The sequence below is a fragment of the Pseudopipra pipra genome, chromosome 9, assembly GCF_036250125.1.
Source record: "Pseudopipra pipra isolate bDixPip1 chromosome 9, bDixPip1.hap1, whole genome shotgun sequence".
NCBI lineage: Eukaryota > Metazoa > Chordata > Aves > Passeriformes > Pipridae > Pseudopipra > Pseudopipra pipra.
The window spans coordinates 19,342,012-19,361,621 of NC_087557.1; the positions used below are offsets into that span (position 1 = coordinate 19,342,012).

Here is a 19,610-nt window from a genome sequence, read left to right on the forward strand (position 1 = left end):
GAAGCTGAACTTTGTTATTATAGCACCAGTTCTCAAAAGTAAGGTAATTCCAGAAATTAAAATTACAGGTGTTACAGACACTTTTTCTCTCAAATGTCTCCCCTTGAAGAAAATAAGCTGGTACCTATGTTCAGCCTTGAAAAGAGAAGCTGGAATGTTTTTCTGTCTTGGTGGCACCTGGACTTGAAGCAAACTGGAAAATAATCTGTAGATTCTGAGATCTCTATTCTCATCTCCTCCAGGGCAGGAAAGGCAGAGCCTGCCATGGAGAGCTTGCTCATGTTCCCCCTTTAAAATCTGGGTAATTAAACCCTTCCTAGCAGCAAGAGGATCAGAACATAAATGAGGTTCCCCTGTTGCTGTGCCATGTTTTTTACCTGCAGCAAAACCAAGTCTTTCCTGTGCAGTGATTTCTCCACTAAGCTCTTCCTTCAGCCTTAACCATTCCTTTCCTAAAATGCAGAGAGAGTTGCATATGAATTCCTACCACATCTAAAAAGACTGATTTGACAAACAAGAGAAATGCAAATAATGGGCTGCTCACTTCCTAGTGTCTGTTCTACAGAGAATGTGTCTCATTATTTCCTAACTCCTCCTTAGACACGTAGCTGGGAACTTCTGATTTACCCACACCTTGCCTGAGGCAGCATTTCAAGAACTCAGGCAGAGCTAGAAATCACCAAATATTTGTGTGGCCTCAACTTCTACTTCTTTTAGACAGTTCTGAAAATGAAAACCACATCTACTGTACTCGCTATGGGGAAAAAATGGAAAACTAAAGGATTACCAGGAAACCTGCCCTAGCACCAAGTGTGTAAATCAGAGCCCAGCTCTCCTTTTGGCACTGACATTTACTTGCCCAGTGTAAGATTACAGCAGAGGAACAGCAGAGTGCAGGAGTTATGGCAGATAAAAATAGCTTTGCAACACTCCTCGCTGCCCTTACACATGAGGTCACGTACATTTAACAGCTATTTTAAACTCAGACACTTTTTAAGCATCCAGTGGGCAGGGTCATCCTTTTTTTTCCCCACATTAACAGACATTTAGAGGAACCAGAAAAGTAAGATTAATATTTTTAGTACCTCAAAGCTGGTTTTCTTTGCTGTTGCAGCCTAAACTTGGTGCACTTCAGTCTCCTTATTTCAGCTACCCTGGAAATAATTAATTGTTGTTAACAGTCAAGAGCCCAAGACAAACCTTCATTTTCCTCACATGGTAATATTTCTTTACTGCATACAAAAAGGCAGACTTTATTTTACATAAAAGAGTACAAAATTAGGCAGTCATTACAGAAAAAGTGCAAGATGAGTATTATCAATGAGGGGAAAAAAGGAGAAAGAGGCAAAATAAAATCTTGAGCCTCATCCCTTTATCCTTCTCACACCAAAACCACGTCAGTGTTTAATTAGGAACCCACCAGACTCATTCACCAAAGTAAGTTTTTCCTCACTGAAGTAGTTCCAGCCTGTGCTGGGACTACAGTACATGTTATAGAAAATTACAGCATATTTAGGGAAACCAGCCTTTATAAAACACTATTATATTACAGCTGTCAGTTGTATTTCTACTGAACAGCACTAATTTTTATTGTGCCTCAGTGTTTTCATACCAATAATTTATTCTGTCAAGGATTTTACACACTTAACACTTATTCCATCCTAATCTATCACTGTACGTGTTTCTTCACAGCCTTTAGCAGAAATAAGTGATATCAGAAATATGTGATTCATTGGCTTTAACAAATCAAACTCTGCAGAGCACAAATGTATGGCAGCTTTTTGAGAAGGACGAGATTATAAATTGTCTGGAAGCTGCCAAAAACCACTCCTGGTTTGGTGTGACTGTTCCCAACTCTGTAACCAGAAGGTTTAACGGACAAGGGAGTGCACACAGTTATAAACCCACTCCTCCTGCTCGTTCAGGGGCACCACGTGCTGACAGACCTGGACAGGAGAGAGAAAACAGGTGAAACAGCTGGGTTTGGAGAACTGTCACCTCAGGTGCTGTGTAAGCAAAATGAACTGTTTCAGTGCTTGCACCACTAAATGATGAACATTCCTCATCCATATTGACGGCTGATAGGCAAAAATTACCATGGAATTTAATTACACGGCAGCAAAACATTCACAGGGCCACTGAACCCAGTACTGAATGAAGCCTAAATTACAACTAAAAAACACCTTAGAGGACCAACCTATGGATATCTAAAGTGTCAGCAGCAGTATTAGAATAGGCCCCAGCCCTGCCTGTGTCACGGGACTGTGCTGTTTACAATGGGTTTGAATCCACATGGGAAAGCTGGGAAACATAAAATAGCTTGGAAGCCTCTTCTTTTAAACAAAGGGACTGTACTTATAGAATAATAAAACCAGGATCTTATTCATAAATAAATGAAGGAAAACATCATCTGCATTTGTAATGCATTTTCACATTCTATCCCTTAGAACTCTCATTTAGAATTTTCACTACAGCCTGCCCAGCTCTGCAAGAAGGATCAGGAGATCAAAATGCCTCGTGGCTAAACATCCTTAAGCCAAGTTTAACAGAAGCAGCTGTCTGCAAATCACACTGTGCAGAAGGACTGCAATGCATTTATTGCTCTTTCTGGTTAGTGCATGCTTGGTCTGTCCCTCACAGGTATCAATGTCTCTGATTAAAATTTGCTAAAGTGAAAAATAAAAAGAAAACACAGCCTTAGAAAAGGATTATTAAAACTATTAGTAAATGGTAATGTATTGGATGGACAACTGAGACAGGCCCAAGTATGAAAAACTGAACTGTTATGGACTTTTATAACAAAACATCAAGAACTACATCTGATCTGCACTGGTCATGAAGATGCCACTCTCCACATGCTCCTTCTCATGATAAAAGATCTACAAAAGAAAACTATAAAGATGTCATATGATTTTCTTATTGCTTAGATTTTAAGTTGACTGAGCAATAAAAATTAAAAAAACCCCTTACCATCATGGATTTTGGTGCCACTTCTACAGCAAAAACTGTAAGTCCCCTGTTATTTAGGCAGTTCTTACTCTGCTCATTGTTGACATGAATAATCACTTTGTTTTCAGACTGTAAGTGAAAAAACATGAGGGAACCCATTAGTTTTCTGGTTAACTGTCTATTCTTCCTGTAAGGACTACACATCCCTCTGGCCTCCTCTGACTTTGCTATTTTACAGGACAGAAATGCTTTAAGGATACTTTTTGAAGAGTAACAGTTTCAAATGTACCTTTGCACCAACAGAGCCCAGATCTACTGCCAGAAATTGAAGACTCACTGAAATACCAGAGAGCATCCAGCTGTCTGAGTGCAGACCTCACCTCCTTCTCTGACATATTCCCAAACATATAAATAACTCTGGAACATCTACCCTAAAGGGCACATCTAAACCCAGAGTTCAGGGAGCCTAATATTAGTCCTCTAAGCCATTCCCTTTTGCATGTCTCTCCCTTTTAAAAATATACTTCTTGCTGTGATCTTTTCAGATTTAAAGCATCTTAAGTTCAGCATCTTACTGAGCTGTGTTTATTTACTCACAGTTCCTGGTACAAATGAGACTGAGAAGGAACAGCAGGTTCATTATGTTCTATGCAGAAAGGTTTAAAATCTCTGCTTCTCACCAACCACTTCTGCTTGCATTTACAATTCTTAGCTTGGATTAGTAATAATCTTGTCAGACTAACCAGTTAATAATTCATCCATAACACAATCAATGCAAATCACTGCTCTTTGACTTTCTTGTGGACACCGAAAATGCTAAATAGTGTAAATGCTGTACTCTTTGAACTTTCTGTGATTTTATTTCCTGTTCTTAGTGTTTGTTTTCTCATATTATGATGATATTGTGTCTCCAATTATTATCAAAATACTGAAAAATTGGAATGTGAACACAAAAATATTCAGATTCTATATGATATTTAGAACCGGTTGCCTCATTTTAATAAACTGTCCTTTCTGACACTGATGTTTAGAAGTCCGAGTCATATGTCAAAAGCAGCACATCAGGCACTGGGGTGTTTTTTTTATGAAATAGATACCAAAATGTGATATCAGAAAATGTAATTCTCAAATATGACAAACAGGAGGGAGGAAGAACTGTAACAATAGACATTCCCACAAAGTACCCCACAGAGGTCTCATGCCATACCTTATTTTCAATAACAGAAGTGATTCTCCTGCCTGATTTGTAGGTGTGCACCACAGTGTTCTCAGAGCCATCCAGTACTTTGGGCTCTCCTTTATTCACCACGGCCCTGCAAACAGCCCTGCTGAGCTGGGAGCCCCCTGCCTCCAGACACATGGCTTTAATTCGGGGTTTGCATCTCTCTGCATAGATGTCAATGACAAAGGGACAGGCCTGCAATGGAAAATAGGGGGGTTATCATCACCTGAGCTGTAGCTTTCCCCCTCACATTTTCATCCACAGCTCCTCAGTATTTTCATATCTGCTCTGAAGTAGAATTACCCAAATACACGTATGTCCCTGAATATCAAATATGCCAAACCTGAGAGCCGTGGCAGTATTTTAGAGGACAAATGACATTTTTCATGCCAGCCACAGTACACTCAATATCTAGTTTGGTGCCTTCAGCTCCAACACAGGAAACCCTTCCTTGGATAGCAAAATGCACAGGAATTAAGATGAAGTACAAATGTATTCCAGTGTCTGAAACAACCCTGACTCCTTTCCCTGTCACACTGTTGCTATTTGTGCCACTTCCCACAGATTTAATACACCTGCCCTGTTGCATCAAGCAATGTTACTCCTGGTGTAACAACCAGGAGTTTGCATTTTTTCAGATACAGTAACAGCACCTCAGTTCCTTCCAAATGCCTGCTGGAATCCACCAGGATTTCTCAAGTTCTGCCTTTAATTTGTTAGAGGCTCAATGCTCCCAAAACACCACTCTTGAATTGTTTGAAATCAAGGAATTAAAGTGTTAAGTGATAGACACAAGTTAACAGATGGAGATATTTAGATTAATGTTGTCCTTTGGAAAGCAAAGGCTGGAGCCATAAACCACAGCTGGTGTAAGGCACAAAACACCTGCCTGAAATTCCCAACTGGATAAAAACCTCCCCAAAATCCTCTTTCTTGGAGGATTGCTCCCTCTCGCGGCTGAAATGCAGAAAAACAGCTTTGCAGGGGCTCTGCCAACCACAGCTCGGAGGAAAAGGAGAAACTGCTCATCGTGAAATCACTCACCAGGATGCCAAGATTTTCACTGAGAGCTGGTATCTCTCATACTGACTGTTTTGGGGTCTGCATATATTTGTTTCACACAGATATTTTAAATATTTAATTATCTGTATATTTAATGTTTTCTTTAAGTTTTCATACATTTTTTCCTCTTCATTAAAAAGATCCTCTTTCTTGAGCGAGAACTATTAACACCAAAATTATTTCTGTAAAAATAAATTTAAAAAACGAAATAAAATAATAAAATAAAATATCTAAGTGTATATACACTTTAGAAAAAAATCCCTGGGCCTGTAAGTAAACAGTGTGTCACCCAAAGCCTCTTCATTAAAATTTTATGTTGAACACATTCAGACACTGTTGTGAAAGGCAACAATAACAGAAATAGTCATGTCTGAAAATTAGGAATTCTGAATCATGTGGAAAAAAACGATCCATTTTTGTTGTGGTTTGGGCCAGGAAAGTGGCTTTTTTAAGGAGAGCAAGTGCTGCATTTTCTGAGTTTGCTGAGAGGTCACAGTTTACCATCACTGTCTTATCACATCTCACCAGCAAGGGCAATGAACTCTTTCAATGGGTATAATCCAAAATTTCTTCCTCTACAACCCACAAAATCCTGTCTTTCTCTAAAGCAAAAAGAAAACTTCCTCTTTCAGCAATCCAAGTGCTATCCTAGGAAGCAGTGTAAATCCTGAATTCACCATGTTTGGAGTGGATCCCTGAGCTGCTGGAATCAGTTCATGGCAGACCCAAACAGTGCTGCAGTTAAACATGAGCAGTTGGTTTTGCTTTGTGTCCCTCATACCTCTGTCATTTCTAAGGCCTTGTTGTAGCCCAGGGACAACAGAGTGACCCAGAGGTCACTGGGATCCCCTTCCCGGTCCATGGCTTCCATGAGATTCAAATCCAGGAATCCTTGTCTCGTGAGTTCATTCTTCTTCATCTCAAAATTCTCTGTTTAAAGGAAATAGAAAGTATTCCTCAAAAGCCTGTTCTCTCTGCAAACACCCTTTATCCTTCCAAAGCCAACGTTTAAAAGATGGAGCCATTTTGCAACCTCGGGCTCTCCAATATTCTTTGGGAAGGACTGTCCTTGACCAGGCATGTGCTCTTTGCAGAGCTTCCCTGTGGATTTGGGATAATACCTAGAAACAGCTGGTCCCTTGGATAACCTGAAACACAAACAGTTCATATTGATTTTTTTCTTTATGCTAAAACTTTGTGGTTGAGTTTTGCAGAAAGGGGTATTTTAGGAACAGGAAATGAAAGTCAGCTGGAACCAGCACCCTTAGTGCTTGAGGTCCTTGATATGGAAATGATTTACTTAGTTCCTAAAAAGCAATAAAACTCCAGTAATCCTAACACCCCTCTCTAGGGAGAATATCATAGATATCACTCTAATGTCAGCAAACACATAATGGAAATGTCCTTGTGACAGAGAGTTTTAAAAATGGTTTTCTCATCTTCATAACAATGCTAAATCTTTACTATATATTATTAAAAAGGGATTACCAATTTAATAAATCTATCCAAGGGTACAGCTGCTGTAATAAATGGCTTGAACTTTGGTATCAGGATTTATGATATTTGTCTGAACCCTTTCAACTGATTAATGACCTGGTAAAACATTCACCAGATTCTCCTCTTTCCTCCCTTATTTATTGACACACATTTACCCCTCCTACTTGTGTGGAGATAAGTGCAGAGGCATCACCTGACAGAGTCCAAGTGTGGAAAAGTACAGGGATGAAACAGAGGAGAAAGTTAGAGAAAAGGATTTTATATGAGTTTTCCATCAATTAGGAAAAAATCCAATACCTTGGAGTGTTTTGGGGAGAAATGATGAGAAGGATTTGCCAGATCTAAAGTATCTCAGCCAGCATGTCACAGCCTACAAAGGAATTATGTCAAACATGACATGGGCTGATACACAGTGAGACACTGGCAATCCACAGCAACTCTGGATGCCATTTTATAGCACCACACACACTACTGAAATGAACCTCTCAACCCTTTGTGAGATAGGAAAGCAGCCCCAGCCTAATCTGCACAAAGGACAGGGATTAAACAAATACCTGTTACCGTTTCATTCACCACGGGATCCAGGATTAGAAAACCTGTAGTTTTTGGCAGCTACAAAACAATTAGGAATGGGAAGAACTTTCTCAGCAGAAGGTCAGTGGCACACACACCAGAATGAAGCAAAACAAAGGACAGGAGACTGGAAAAGGAAAAAAGAAAACAAAAGGAGAAGAGAACAACATCCACATGTGTTCTTGGAATAGGCTACAAAATACTCAGCTCTTCTATACTATACACGTACAACCTGGAAGTAGATTGATGGCCCTAATTAGTTTAATTAAGTACAGCAATGAACTTACCTTTACACACAGCCCATGCTTCCTCATCACACTTCTCTCCACTAGTTCTCAGCTCAAAGAAGTTGTATTCCTCCAGACTCAGGAGGCCATTCCCATCCAAATCTATTGTTTCAAATATATCCAATAAAGCAGCTCTGAAAGATTAAAAAAGGCAAAACTATTTCCAAAGGCTTCTGTTTGCTTTACTGGCTCATAATATTGTCAGGAACTGTTCAGTCCATTTGAGAATATCCTGTATAAAGAACACTTTAGGAAGATACAGCTTTCAAAAAGCCGCACTTTAGCTGGAGCACACCCTCTTAGAAAGTTTGGGAATTCCTGTTTGGGAATATGACTCACCTGAAGTCTTTGGTGAGAGCCAGCTCTCCATCTTCATCCCTATACACCAGTTTTGCTTCTCCAGTAACTTGTGTTCTCCCCTTCCTCAGCCTGCAGCCTGTTGTGAACGGGAGCAGCCAGTAATTCCCAGATCCAAGCTCCCCTTTCCAGCCAAACATCTGCTCTTGGAGGAACACAGGCAAGTTTGTCACTCACTTCTCAAATGATGCCTTCCTTTATTACCAGTAATATCCATACAAAAGTGATTAATCACTTGAAAACACTGGTAATGCTGGGTGCTTTCCTTAGAGATGCCATTTTAAAGATAAAAACACCTAGTGAATCTCTTACAATAAGATTTAAAGAAAACATACAGGACCAGAGATGAGGGGAGAAGGCAGAACTGAGTTAATGCTGGCATTTCTCCTCCCTTACTTCTGTCAGAGGATAAGAATATCCTGTGCTCTGTGAAGTTCAAAATTACATGTGGAAGGAGAAAGAAAATTAGAGGAAATTTTAACACATTTTGCCTTTGAAATTTTGGGTTTGAAGGCGCAGGAATAAAGTGAGTTTCTGAGAGTATCTGTAAATGTAACCAGCAACTCAGCAATACTTGCCAACATATCACACAATAACGTGGTTCTCACAAGAATTCCATTAAACTTCCATACATGTGGAATTGTGATTCTGTTACATCTTACTTTGCACAAGTGCTGTCAGTTTTGAAAGGGAACATGCATGGACAATGTGCTGCTTCTCTCTAATCTGACTAGCACAGCTTGAATTCCTTCCAATCACATGGGACTCACCCATATAATATCAACATACACACTAAATAACAAACAACCAGAACTGGAACACAACAATATCTGACCTCTTTGTTTTGTACTTCAGTAAAGCTCACAAGCTGTAGATTCTCTTGGGTTTCATTCTCCTTCAGAATAAATAAAGCTGTATCCACTGACAACCAGTGACAAGATCTTCCTAAAAAGAAAAGTATTCCACACATAAATGCTTAATGATGGCACAAAAGTGGTTTTCCTTGGACCTCAAAATAGATATATTCATGGTATTTATAATGTTGATCCCTGTTAGTGTAAAATGGAAATTAAGAATCCATTATATGATATTGGGATTTCCTTCCTATTTAGGCCAATCAGAGAAATTGTTCCAAGCCTTGTGATTGTCTTACAGATAATTATTCCTATTAATAGTTCTATCATTAGGAAGTATTGATAGAATAGCTCTATTATTAAGAGTCAAGAATACCAAAGAGTGGTTACACACCACACAAATTTGTTCAAAATGTGAAGACATTTTTCTCCTAAAAAGGTCATTGCTCTGCTGACATGGATCCTTTCCTTACACACCAGCATTGTGCCTTCCTCTCCACAAGAAAACACAGAGATAGTTCTATACACAGGACAATAATATTGGGCAAAAGTAGAATGTTTTTATACAAAAGATGAGGGTTTTTTTGGTTACAGACAATGTCTGGACAATCCTGCAGCAGAACCGTCTAAGGTACAGGTACAAAGGGTGCCATAAAAAACCCCAAAGTTCTGAGCAGAGCACCAAGACATCCTCGAATCTGTTAAATTACTCCAATCTGTCAGATTCACATCCCTTTTTCTCACTGAAGTCTGTTGATCAGCTTCCCATTTCAGCCAGGCAGTAACTGGAAAACGACTATTTTCCATCAATTATTTGCAGTGAAGTTTTTATTACCAGCTTCAGTCAGAATCAATCACCAACCTGTAGCACAACAGATGAGTCTAAACCAACTTTGGAATCTCATGGCTCCTGTTTTACAGGATTAGAAGAGAAATAATCTTCTTGGAGAGAAAACAATTCCAATGCAGCAACAAGACAAAGCCCCTTAGTAAACCACAAAGTGTTTGGAAAGCACTGACTGATCCCAGGTGGATCTAATGGTGGCTTTCACTCTTTTGAAGAGCAAAAATGAAATAAAAATACACTCACCTTCTACCTGGGGAACATTTAAAGGCTTGATGGTGACACAAACTGAGGACCTCTGAGGGAAGTGCACCCTGTACTTGTGACTGATGATTTCACCATCTTCTTCCAAGTAGAAGCAGCCTTTGGATTGTGCACACTGCCATTCCTGGGAACCCAGCGAGTATTAGATTTTATCTCTGATCAGGATAAAAGCACCTTCTCTGAAATATTGATTTTATTATTTAATAAATCCTGCACAAAATACACAAGATACAGCACTGACACCCTATTTTAAAAACAAGAATTATCTCAAATAGTCCTTTTTGTAGTCAATTTTTATTGCTTCGCTTGTGAAAATGCCTCAAAAACAGATTCCCCCAATGCTCAAACAGATAAAATCAAATTTGAATTGCCAGTGAATTCATGAAATTCTCTGAACTGTGTGATTTACCACCAAAAGGCTGGAATTTTGCTACATCCCTCAGGCCAACCAAGCAAGGAACACAACTGATTAGCTGAGCAATGAGGGATTATTTGCTCAGATAAATCACAAACACAAGTACTGGTCAAACAATGTGAATTTTCTTGACTTCTGTCAAAGCTGTTGGAAAGGCAAACTGAAAAGTGCTGTGTTTGTGAATAATAATAATGTTTCTAGAGATACCATGATTTTGCTGAAACAGCCCCGTGCTTCAATTATTTATTTTTTCTGAACAGCAGCTCCCAATTTTCAATTTCAAATATCATTAGAATGATACTTCTTTGGCAAAGAAAAAAAAAAAGATATAAAATAAATACAGACACACTGTATGCCTTGAGGAATGTGAGACATCCTTGATTTGCCTTCCCTGGTTTGGATTAATGGGTACTCAGGGACTCATGGATCTAAGAGCCTTAAGTTTTGCCACTGACTATTGTGGGAACAGGATCAGCTCCTCTATTCTAAACACCTGTCATTCATTCATTTTACATAGCTGGAAACTATCTTAATCTCAACTTATTTATTGTTATGTTCCTCCAAGATGTTGATCTAAAGGCAACAAGTATTTCATCCTTAAAACATGACACAGCTGAGGTAAGTGGGTGTTTGCTCATTTAGTCTCCCAGTTTAATACCTGACAGAACTGCTGGACAAAAAGTTGATCAAAGCTTTAGGAAATCAAATCCTGAACTGTTATTCTTGCAGAGAGCATAAGGTGGTGCTAAGTGCCCTAAATTATCCATGTCAAATTACAAATAGGCAAATTTGGGAAGATAAAAGATGATTTTCTGGTTTGATTTTACTATGTCACTTCAAAGCATAACAGAAGCTGTCAAATAACAGCCAAAGTGGGAAATGTTTGTGTTAGAAATGTTGATTGTATAGAAATTTAGGCACTACCTGCTGCTGGTCACTGCTACTGCAATTTAAGTTACTACTGAAATTGTCCACACACCGGTGCAGAATTCCAAATGAAAAACAGTGTTTGTGACAGGAATTGTTCCTGAGATTAAAGCAAAGAGCTCCATTTGCAGGACATGATCCACTCTCTTTTTTTCCTGATGTCTTTCAATCTTGACTAAAACCAACACCAAGAACACTCTGCAGAAATTTAACATCTCCATCAGTCTTTTCATGAACTGGGATTCAGCTGCAGTTGAAGCCCAACAGGTCAACACAATGTTTATGCACATCTGTAACTGGCTCGTTTTTTTCTCCCCAAATTTATTGATATGGCTTTGAACACATCCCAAAACTCCACTGAGAAAAAGAAAACACATGGAAGAATGCACTAGGAACACATTCCATGGTTTTTTAATTCAGACATTTACCGTATTTTCACTTCCAGTGTTCTCCTCTGTCAGAAATGTTACACTGGTTTTGGTCCAACTTCCTCATGGCAAGATTTTCTTACTGCCCCAAAACCACAGGTGAACAGCAGAGAAAAATAAATACATGTTTCTGAATAGAAGATGACTAAGAAGAATTTTTGGGTGCTACATTCTGATCCACACCACAGATGAATCCCTGGGTATTTATTTATTCACTGATTCTGACAGAGTTTGCATTGTGCAAAATAGAGTTTATAAAAATTAACAGTTCTAGTTCTACCTTTTCATGTTTATTGATTGGTTGCAGGCTTTGTATGATGCTAATCAATACTAACTGATATCTGCAGCTGCTTTGGTTTTTTCAGTCAGTTCTTACTGGCTTGTGCAAAGAAAGAAGAATCCAATCTCAGCTGAGTGTGTGCTGCTTTTGTACCCCACACATCAGGCTTGAACAAGGTGAAATTGCAGGTTAAATTGCATGGAGGTCCAGATACCAAAACAGACTGCAAAAAATTCCTCTGAGATGATGTTTTTAAATTTTCATATAGAACAAATGTCACTGTATAGCAATGTGGAAGATATAAAGGACTTCAGAGTTCAATAACAAATCCAGAGTTGTTATTTGAAACAAAAATGTAGCTCCTGAGAACAATCAGTTCAGTTTTCCAGCAGCAGTTACACTGTGTGGTCATAACCATTTTTTCCCTTTTATACAGGAGTCTCAAGGTGCACATTTTTAATGTATCTGAGCAGTTTCCAGTTAATGCTTTATATTTCTGCAGCTATTATTTTCTGGTGAAAGAAAACTAGTAAAGGTTCAGTCAGGAAAGGGAAAACAAAGAAAAAAGATCAATATTAACACTCTACAAATATTGACTTAGCAAAGTGACTTTGTTGTCTCTCTCCCACAGGAATTTATATTGAATGAGTGATTTATTCAAAAGAAAATACTGATAGAACATATTAGTTTAACTAAAAATCAATATTTTCAGGCTATAGCATATATTTAGAAAGTAATGCCCAACAAACTGAATATGCTCCCAGATCTGTTATTTATTTCCAATTACCTTTCATGTAAAGGTTTATGATACACAATCTTTCAGACTACTTAAGCATTTAAAGTTCTCACCAACCTAATAAATTATTAAACTTTAAATTTCTCAAGAAGTCATTAAAACGTTTTCTCCAACAGTGGTTTCATTTATAAAAAAACACACTTGGTTCTATTAAACCTTCACACCTGAAAAATTATTTTCAATAACTAGATGTCAGCAAAACCAACAGTATATAAAAATGTTAATAATAACACATATCAAACTCTCAGTAGTTTATAGCTGCCCTTGACAAACTATTAATAAAACATAAGAAGTCATTTTTCTCTGATTTTTAGCTTATTTAAAATGCAATAACATGTGTGCCTAGAGGAAAACAGCATAATTTCAGTGTGATACCTTCATTGTGTCGGGCTCAATTAGCTTTGTGCTCCTGTTGCTGCTGGAACCCACACTGACAGCGGGGCAAGTGGAAGCTCTGCCACTATGGGCTGATGAGGGCCTTGAAGGAGCTCTGCTGTCAGCTACAAACACAGATATTTAGTTACAATTACATTATTTCAACCCCCTCCTAGTGCTATTTATCATAAACCTGGTGTTTGTAAGCACACAGACAAACTGAGTCCCTTCATCACTGGTTTGTCAGAATGGTTTTTTGCCCAGAATTGAAGCGACTGCAACCAGCACAAATTCCATGCAATATTCCATACACTGCACCTCTGCAGTCTGTGGTCTTTTTCCAGTTTGGGAAGGTTTTAAAGAATCTTTGTAACTCCTGGAAGAACATTAAACTCCCCTATTGATTGTGCTGGAAGAGCAGCCTCGATAATTGAAACAAACACACATTTTATTGATAAATGTTTAAGGTTTCATCTCTGATCTGGGAAGGAAATAAATAACTTGTCTATGTTGCAACATCTGAGCATTCATTTTCTCTCTTCCCTCTGGGCTGTGTCACATGACAGCCAACAGAATTCACTCTTAGGAATCTGAGAGCTTATTCTTAGCAATTTGAGAACATATTCTGCTGAGATACTTATGTGATTGTCACTGTAGAAATTACACTAATCAATAACATCCTCACTAATCTGAGAAAAATTCAACAAAAACTCAACTGCTCATTGACCCAGAGCTTCACCTCCAACAGAAGAAAACTCCCAATGTGAAATACAAACACCTTTTGGTAGTTTGTGATCAGTTTTCTTGGAGATTCTGGGCGATGGTTTTGGCACTGGCAGTGGGATCCCTTCCGAGGAATTTTCAGCCTGATTCCCAAACTGCTGCTGCCTCAACCTACTGTCAACTTCCAGCCTCTCCCGGGCAGTCCTGCAGCTCTGCTCCCTGGTGCTCAGGTACAACTCACAAAACTGCAAGGAAAGAAAGGGAATCTGGTAAGTGAAACATTCTTTCTCATGGTTTTAAGGAGTAAAATTAACATCAATAAGGAAAGGACAGGTCAGCAGATGTGACGCATTTTCTATTCAAGCACAATTTTAATTTTCCTGACTCAGAACAACCACTCCAGTAACACAGTAAAGTGGAGCCATTCAACAAGGAGGTCCAAATATTGAATAAAAATTAAGTTTGCCTTTCAACCCAACAGATGATTTATATTTCTTTCTAGAAATCTGAAGACAGAATCCTTTGTTAAAAATCATATTAGTTTTCCTCCTATGAAACTATACTTATGCACAAATCTTTGTGAGCTGTTTATCCAGTTCACAATTTAGTCCCAGGCAATTTGGGATCCTGGGTAAGATCATCAGTAGACACATGGAGGTGGTGATATTGTGTTTGATCGAGTCAGTAACACCAAGTCAGTAACACAAAACCAAGGATCTCTGTTTGCCATACCTTGCTGTAATCAAGTTTGCCACTGCAGTTAAAATCAGCCTGTTTAGTAATTGCATTCACTTCATCCCAAGTCATTTTATCACCTCTCTGCAATAAAAAAAACAAACCAATCATTCTTATACTGTAGCATAGTTTTACCATCTCATTTCCAAAATCTCTACTAATGGTTAAAGATGGATAATTGAGTTTCCACTGCTACTTACTGTTGTAAGGATTTTATAGAGTTCATCATGTAGAATATATCCAGTTTTATCTGTGTCTATTTTTCCAAATGCTTCGAGCAGCTCAGTTTTTGTAACTGGCTTTTCTTGTTTTAAAATAGCACAAAAATCATCAAAATTCAGTGCAGTTGTTTGTGAAGTCCAATATTTATTAATGGTCTTCTGAGATGGATTTCTTCCAGCCTGTTGAAGTACTGAACAATATAACACAATATTAACTATATATTCCAGCTGTCAGTAAAGGAGTTTTCTCAAAACATTCTTGAATCATTTTCCATGTTCAGACCTTTTTTTTAAGCCAAATCACTCCAAGGGAAAAGTGGGTCTAAAGGACAGTCTTGGGTATAGTCTCAATCAAAATATGCACAAATTCAAAGACAAGTCTTCCCAAGTGACAAGTGTAAAATTCAGCCTATATCCTGTGCCTTAATATCAATAGCACATTATTTGTAAACCTGCACATTATTAGATCCTGTTTTACTAAAATCTGTCTTTCCACTTAGTTTGCCAAAAACTGAGATCTAGTGTAGAATTTATCTTAAACAATATTTTCTGTCCCATCTACACATTCAAGCTCATCAGTTCAAATTACACAACATGAAAGGAAAAATGATACCAACAGATACACATTAAAGCCAACAGCCAATCCCACACATGCAACCAGTGCCTTGGATCTCACACCTGGCATTCTTCAACATTAATTTCCCAGATCTAGTTTGCCTCTTCCAAGTCTTCACTGCAAACATCCTTTCATCAGTCCTCAGTGTGATGAAGGTATGATGTTAAATTGAAATTAAACTCAAATGAACAGTCTGTGTGAATCCAGAGGGATGCCTCTGTATCTTGCCATATAATCAAGTCTTTTAGGGAAGCACAAGAGATCCTTCATCTCCACCTGGGCTGACATTTGATTTTGAGCCAGCTGAGCACTGACCAGGCCTGTGCTGAGAACTGCCCAGGACCATCTGTGAAACGAGGTGGTGGCATCGTTACAATGCTCGGTGGGCAACTGTGTCACCATCAAAACAAACAAACAAAACCAGACACCTTTGTTGCTAATCTGCAGCTGAATGCCAAGGACTAAATAAAGATTTCTGCCCTGTCACCTCTGCAGGCAGCGCCAGGAGGACACAGCACAGTTTATATCTTCATCTGTGCCACGCTTGGGCACAAAGCAATTGTTTGGAGATTGCAGAGTCAAGGTCAGCCAAGGAAGGGCAGTCACTCTGTGTGGTTGTTTCTGTGGATAGCAGAGTTCCCTGGAATGTCAGCACAGCAAAGTATTTACTTACATTTAACAGATTATCCTTCTAATGTACAACTCTGTGTTTCTATATATCCAGGGAGATTAGCACTTGTCATACCGTACCTGCCTCCCAAGTCTGCATTTGTGAAAATTCAATTAGCCTGCACCTTTTATTTATATTTCTTTATGGACTGATTCTGCTAAATAACCTCAGTATTATTACAATGCACAGGAAATGAAGCTGCCACTTGTGAATAAGCAAAACTCCTAGTAATAAAATGTCACAGGGCCAATCTCTAAGTTCAATACTTGACAGTTTAGAGTATCAGCCAAACATCATGTAGCAAGAGATGTCTAAACATTAGCACATTTGAGAAATGCCAGAATTAAGATGCAATATAATTCTATAATTCTCAATGCTTACAAATTCTAACACAAGTTCTTAAATATTTCTGAAAAGACTGGGAGTCTGAGCGACTAATTGCCCTCTCAAAGTTAACCTTGAAACCAAAATGCCCAAACACTTGCTATGGAGCCGAGTGGCACGTGGATAGAGATGAAAGCCAAAGCATATATTAAAGAGATGACACTTGTTCACACCACCCCTACCTTAAAATCCAGATTATCCTAAGCTATCATTAGGATGTTATAAAGGCACTTTTATTACAGCTGAGGAAGCCTGGAGAGCACTAAGTCACATGCTGTAAGAATGTGCCTGCTGATGGGTAGGATTTCATGTACTGCTGTAGGGAAAGAAACTCCAACCAGTGTAACACACAAGTACAGTCAGATTCTACCAACAGCTTTATTTAGTGCAGCTGAAGCAGCCAGAGAGATTTCTTTCCTGCTGTACTGCTGACAGGAACAACTTTGACACAAATACAGTCTGGATTAAAAAATGAAAACTTTTAATTTCATTCTATGGAAGCATCCTAACTCAGCAGGAGTGGAAATACAGAGTAAGAATTCCTATGGAATACCAGTTATGGTGATTTTCTGTGCCAGGGCAATTGCCCAACCTAAACTGAACTGAGAGCACTCACACTGGTGATTTACAGAAAAAAAGTTCTGTCTGATATTCCCACTTCCATGAGTCATCCAACACCCAGCAACAAAGATTAAGGATTTGAGGAAAATGAAAAACTTTGAGGAACAGCAGTTCCTATAAACTTCGAAAAATCACTATGTGATATTTTACAACAGGAAAATGTCTTCAAAGATATTGAAATCTGAACCTTATCCAAAACTACTGTGAATTCCTTAAAACTATTACTGAGCCTATGCACTGGGATGCTCTCAGTGCTGAACTGCTTGTACACCACCCACTGTCCCCATCCCACACAACAGGTACAGGGAAAAGGATCAAATCATTACCTAGGCTGAGCTGTTCTCTGGATCTGATATTTTCCAAGCTGCTTTTCAGAACAGTCAGATAAGCTGCTCTGCAGTTCATGTAGAAGTTTGCTTCTTCTGTATGCTGGGACTTCTTCCCTTGGGAATATTCCGCCTGTGTGGCTTTCTGAGCGGAGAGGGAAGCGTTATTCCTGGGACTGCTGGCCATCCTGGGAAGGGCACAATTACAGTTAGAATTTGTTACCATTTCCCTGTTTGTCCTATGAAACACAGACTGGCACCAGTTATCCTAACATTCAGGTGATATCCTTCCCATTGCCTAAATCTGGGATGGGAATAACTGTCTACACTTGTAGGTAGCACCATGAGATCCACAAAAAAAAAAAAAAAAGCTTGAGCTCTACTTATTAACTCACAACTTATTCTTCATTGGCAGTAAAAAAGTTTAATTTTATGGTATTTTATTTTAATTTCAGACATCTGACATTACAATTATTATCTAATGTATGTTAGATAATAGAAATATTATATAATCATGTTTTTTGAAAGCATAAAAACACCTTCTCACGTTATCTGTGAAACAAGCCATTGCTATCCATGCTTTCTCTTCTTGCAGTTGTAACTCAATAAAACATATGGATAAAAGCAAAACTGGTCAAAGCCGTCACCCTCAGTCTTTCAAATATGCCAAGTCAAGCACACAGTTCTACTTCTAAGAGTTATCCAAATATAAATAATAAAAACAGATGTGCATAAAACTTTAAGAATATGCATAAAACTTTGAGCAACTTAGACTATATAATTGTTAATGAATTGAAAAAACCATGAAACTCGCTTTTTTCCTCAATTATTAAAGCAGTTCCAAGCAGTAACTGATGCTGTTTGCTCACCAATGGCCAGTAAATGGTAACAGCAGCTTTCTGCTTTTTCCAAGGGTGATTAAGGTTTTTAGAAGGCCACCACAGAGGGCCACTAAATCCTGTTTTGCTGTTGCTCTAACAGCCTCTCGTATTATTTTACCCAATGTTGACTTCAGAAAATATATTCCAGTATAATAAATGGAATATCTCAAGTTCAGCAACAAGACAACGACATCAGAGGGTCCCCTTCAGGACTCATTGGATTTTGACTCGGGAGGCCTAAATCACTTGCACCTTGGTGAGTTATACAGGGCTTTTACACTTGGGAAAGGAAGATAATAATCTCTTCTCATGGATGAAGTACCCTATTTGTAATACCCAGCCTGCCTGCCTGACACTTTAATATTACACAGGCACTAGAAAGACCCCACAGGGACCCCCTGCCACAGTCTGGCTCCTGCAAACGGGTATCACTATAATAAAGCACCAGTGTTACACACACAAAATGGAACTGGGGGGAAAGTCAAGAAGGAAAAGAAGAATAAATGTTAATTTTCCAGTAACTAGTTTGTAAAATGCGAACTCTCGTTTGTGCTCCTTGGACTTCCCATTGCTGAGATATTTCCTGTGTGGGCCACAGTTCTGCCAAGAAGTGCTACCAATCCACTGAGGGAAATCCAGGGAGCAATGGCTCAGTGACAGCACTGCCAGCAGCCCCATGGCTTGTGCTGGGACATTTTTACTGGATAAATGACACTTTAGACAAAATAGGTGGAGGGGAGCATTCTGGGCCAGGCTTTTAAACTGGGAGAGAGTAGGTTTAGATGGGATATTGGGATGAAATTGTTCCCTGTGAGGGTAGTGAGGCCCTGGCACAGGTTTCCCAGAGAAGCTGTGGCTGTCCCATTCCTGGAAGTGTTCCAGGCCAGGTTGGATGGGGCTTGGAGCAACCTGAGATAGTGGAAGGTGTCCCTGCCCATGGCAGGAGGTGGAATGGGATGGGTTTTAGGGTCCCTCCCAACCCAAACCAGTCCGTGATTCTATAGAACAGGAAGATGACACAAGAACTACTACCTTTGATTTTTGGTCGTATGATTCTAAGAGATAAAAAACATCTTCCAAACAGGAATTTAGTCACTGAATCACAGAACCCCAGAATCGCTGAGGTTGGAAAAGCCCTCCCAGCCCACCGTGTCCAACCTGTGCCCGATCCCCACCGTGTCACCCAGCTCAAAGCACCTGAGTGCCACGTCCAGTCCTTCCTTGGACACCTCCAGGGATGGGGACTCCACCACCTCCCTGGGAAGCCCCTTCCAATGCCTGAACACCCTTTAGGTGAAGAAAT

General features: G+C 39.1%; 1 protein-coding gene across 4 annotated transcripts in view; it reads right to left on the minus strand.

The window, feature by feature from the left end:
• Nucleotides 1-19,610, minus strand: part of EFCAB7 (EF-hand calcium binding domain 7) — a 20,069-nt gene continuing 459 nt past the window's right edge. The window contains exons 3-17 of one of the 4 annotated variants that reach the window (XM_064664982.1): nucleotides 17,427-17,614; nucleotides 14,789-15,000; nucleotides 14,586-14,672; nucleotides 13,909-14,098; nucleotides 13,131-13,255; nucleotides 9,892-10,033; nucleotides 8,783-8,892; nucleotides 7,930-8,087; nucleotides 7,591-7,724; nucleotides 6,015-6,163; nucleotides 4,157-4,366; nucleotides 2,971-3,078; nucleotides 1,881-1,946; nucleotides 1,086-1,154; nucleotides 1-452 (exon numbers count right to left, since the gene is read on the minus strand). In XM_064664982.1, the coding sequence (XP_064521052.1) occupies nucleotides 1,146-1,154; nucleotides 1,881-1,946; nucleotides 2,971-3,078; nucleotides 4,157-4,366; nucleotides 6,015-6,163; nucleotides 7,591-7,724; nucleotides 7,930-8,087; nucleotides 8,783-8,892; nucleotides 9,892-10,033; nucleotides 13,131-13,255; nucleotides 13,909-14,098; nucleotides 14,586-14,672; nucleotides 14,789-15,000; nucleotides 17,427-17,613 (1,887 nt within the window). In that variant the 5' untranslated portion in view covers nucleotide 17,614 and the 3' untranslated portion in view covers nucleotides 1-452; nucleotides 1,086-1,145. Of the gene's footprint in view, nucleotides 453-1,085; nucleotides 1,155-1,201; nucleotides 1,947-2,778; nucleotides 2,893-2,970; nucleotides 3,079-4,156; nucleotides 4,367-6,014; nucleotides 6,164-7,590; nucleotides 7,725-7,929; nucleotides 8,088-8,782; nucleotides 8,893-9,891; nucleotides 10,034-13,130; nucleotides 13,256-13,908; nucleotides 14,099-14,585; nucleotides 14,673-14,788; nucleotides 15,001-17,426; nucleotides 17,615-19,610 lie in introns of those variants that run through there. The other 3 variants (XM_064664981.1, XM_064664980.1, XM_064664983.1) reach the window with 3 other exon arrangements.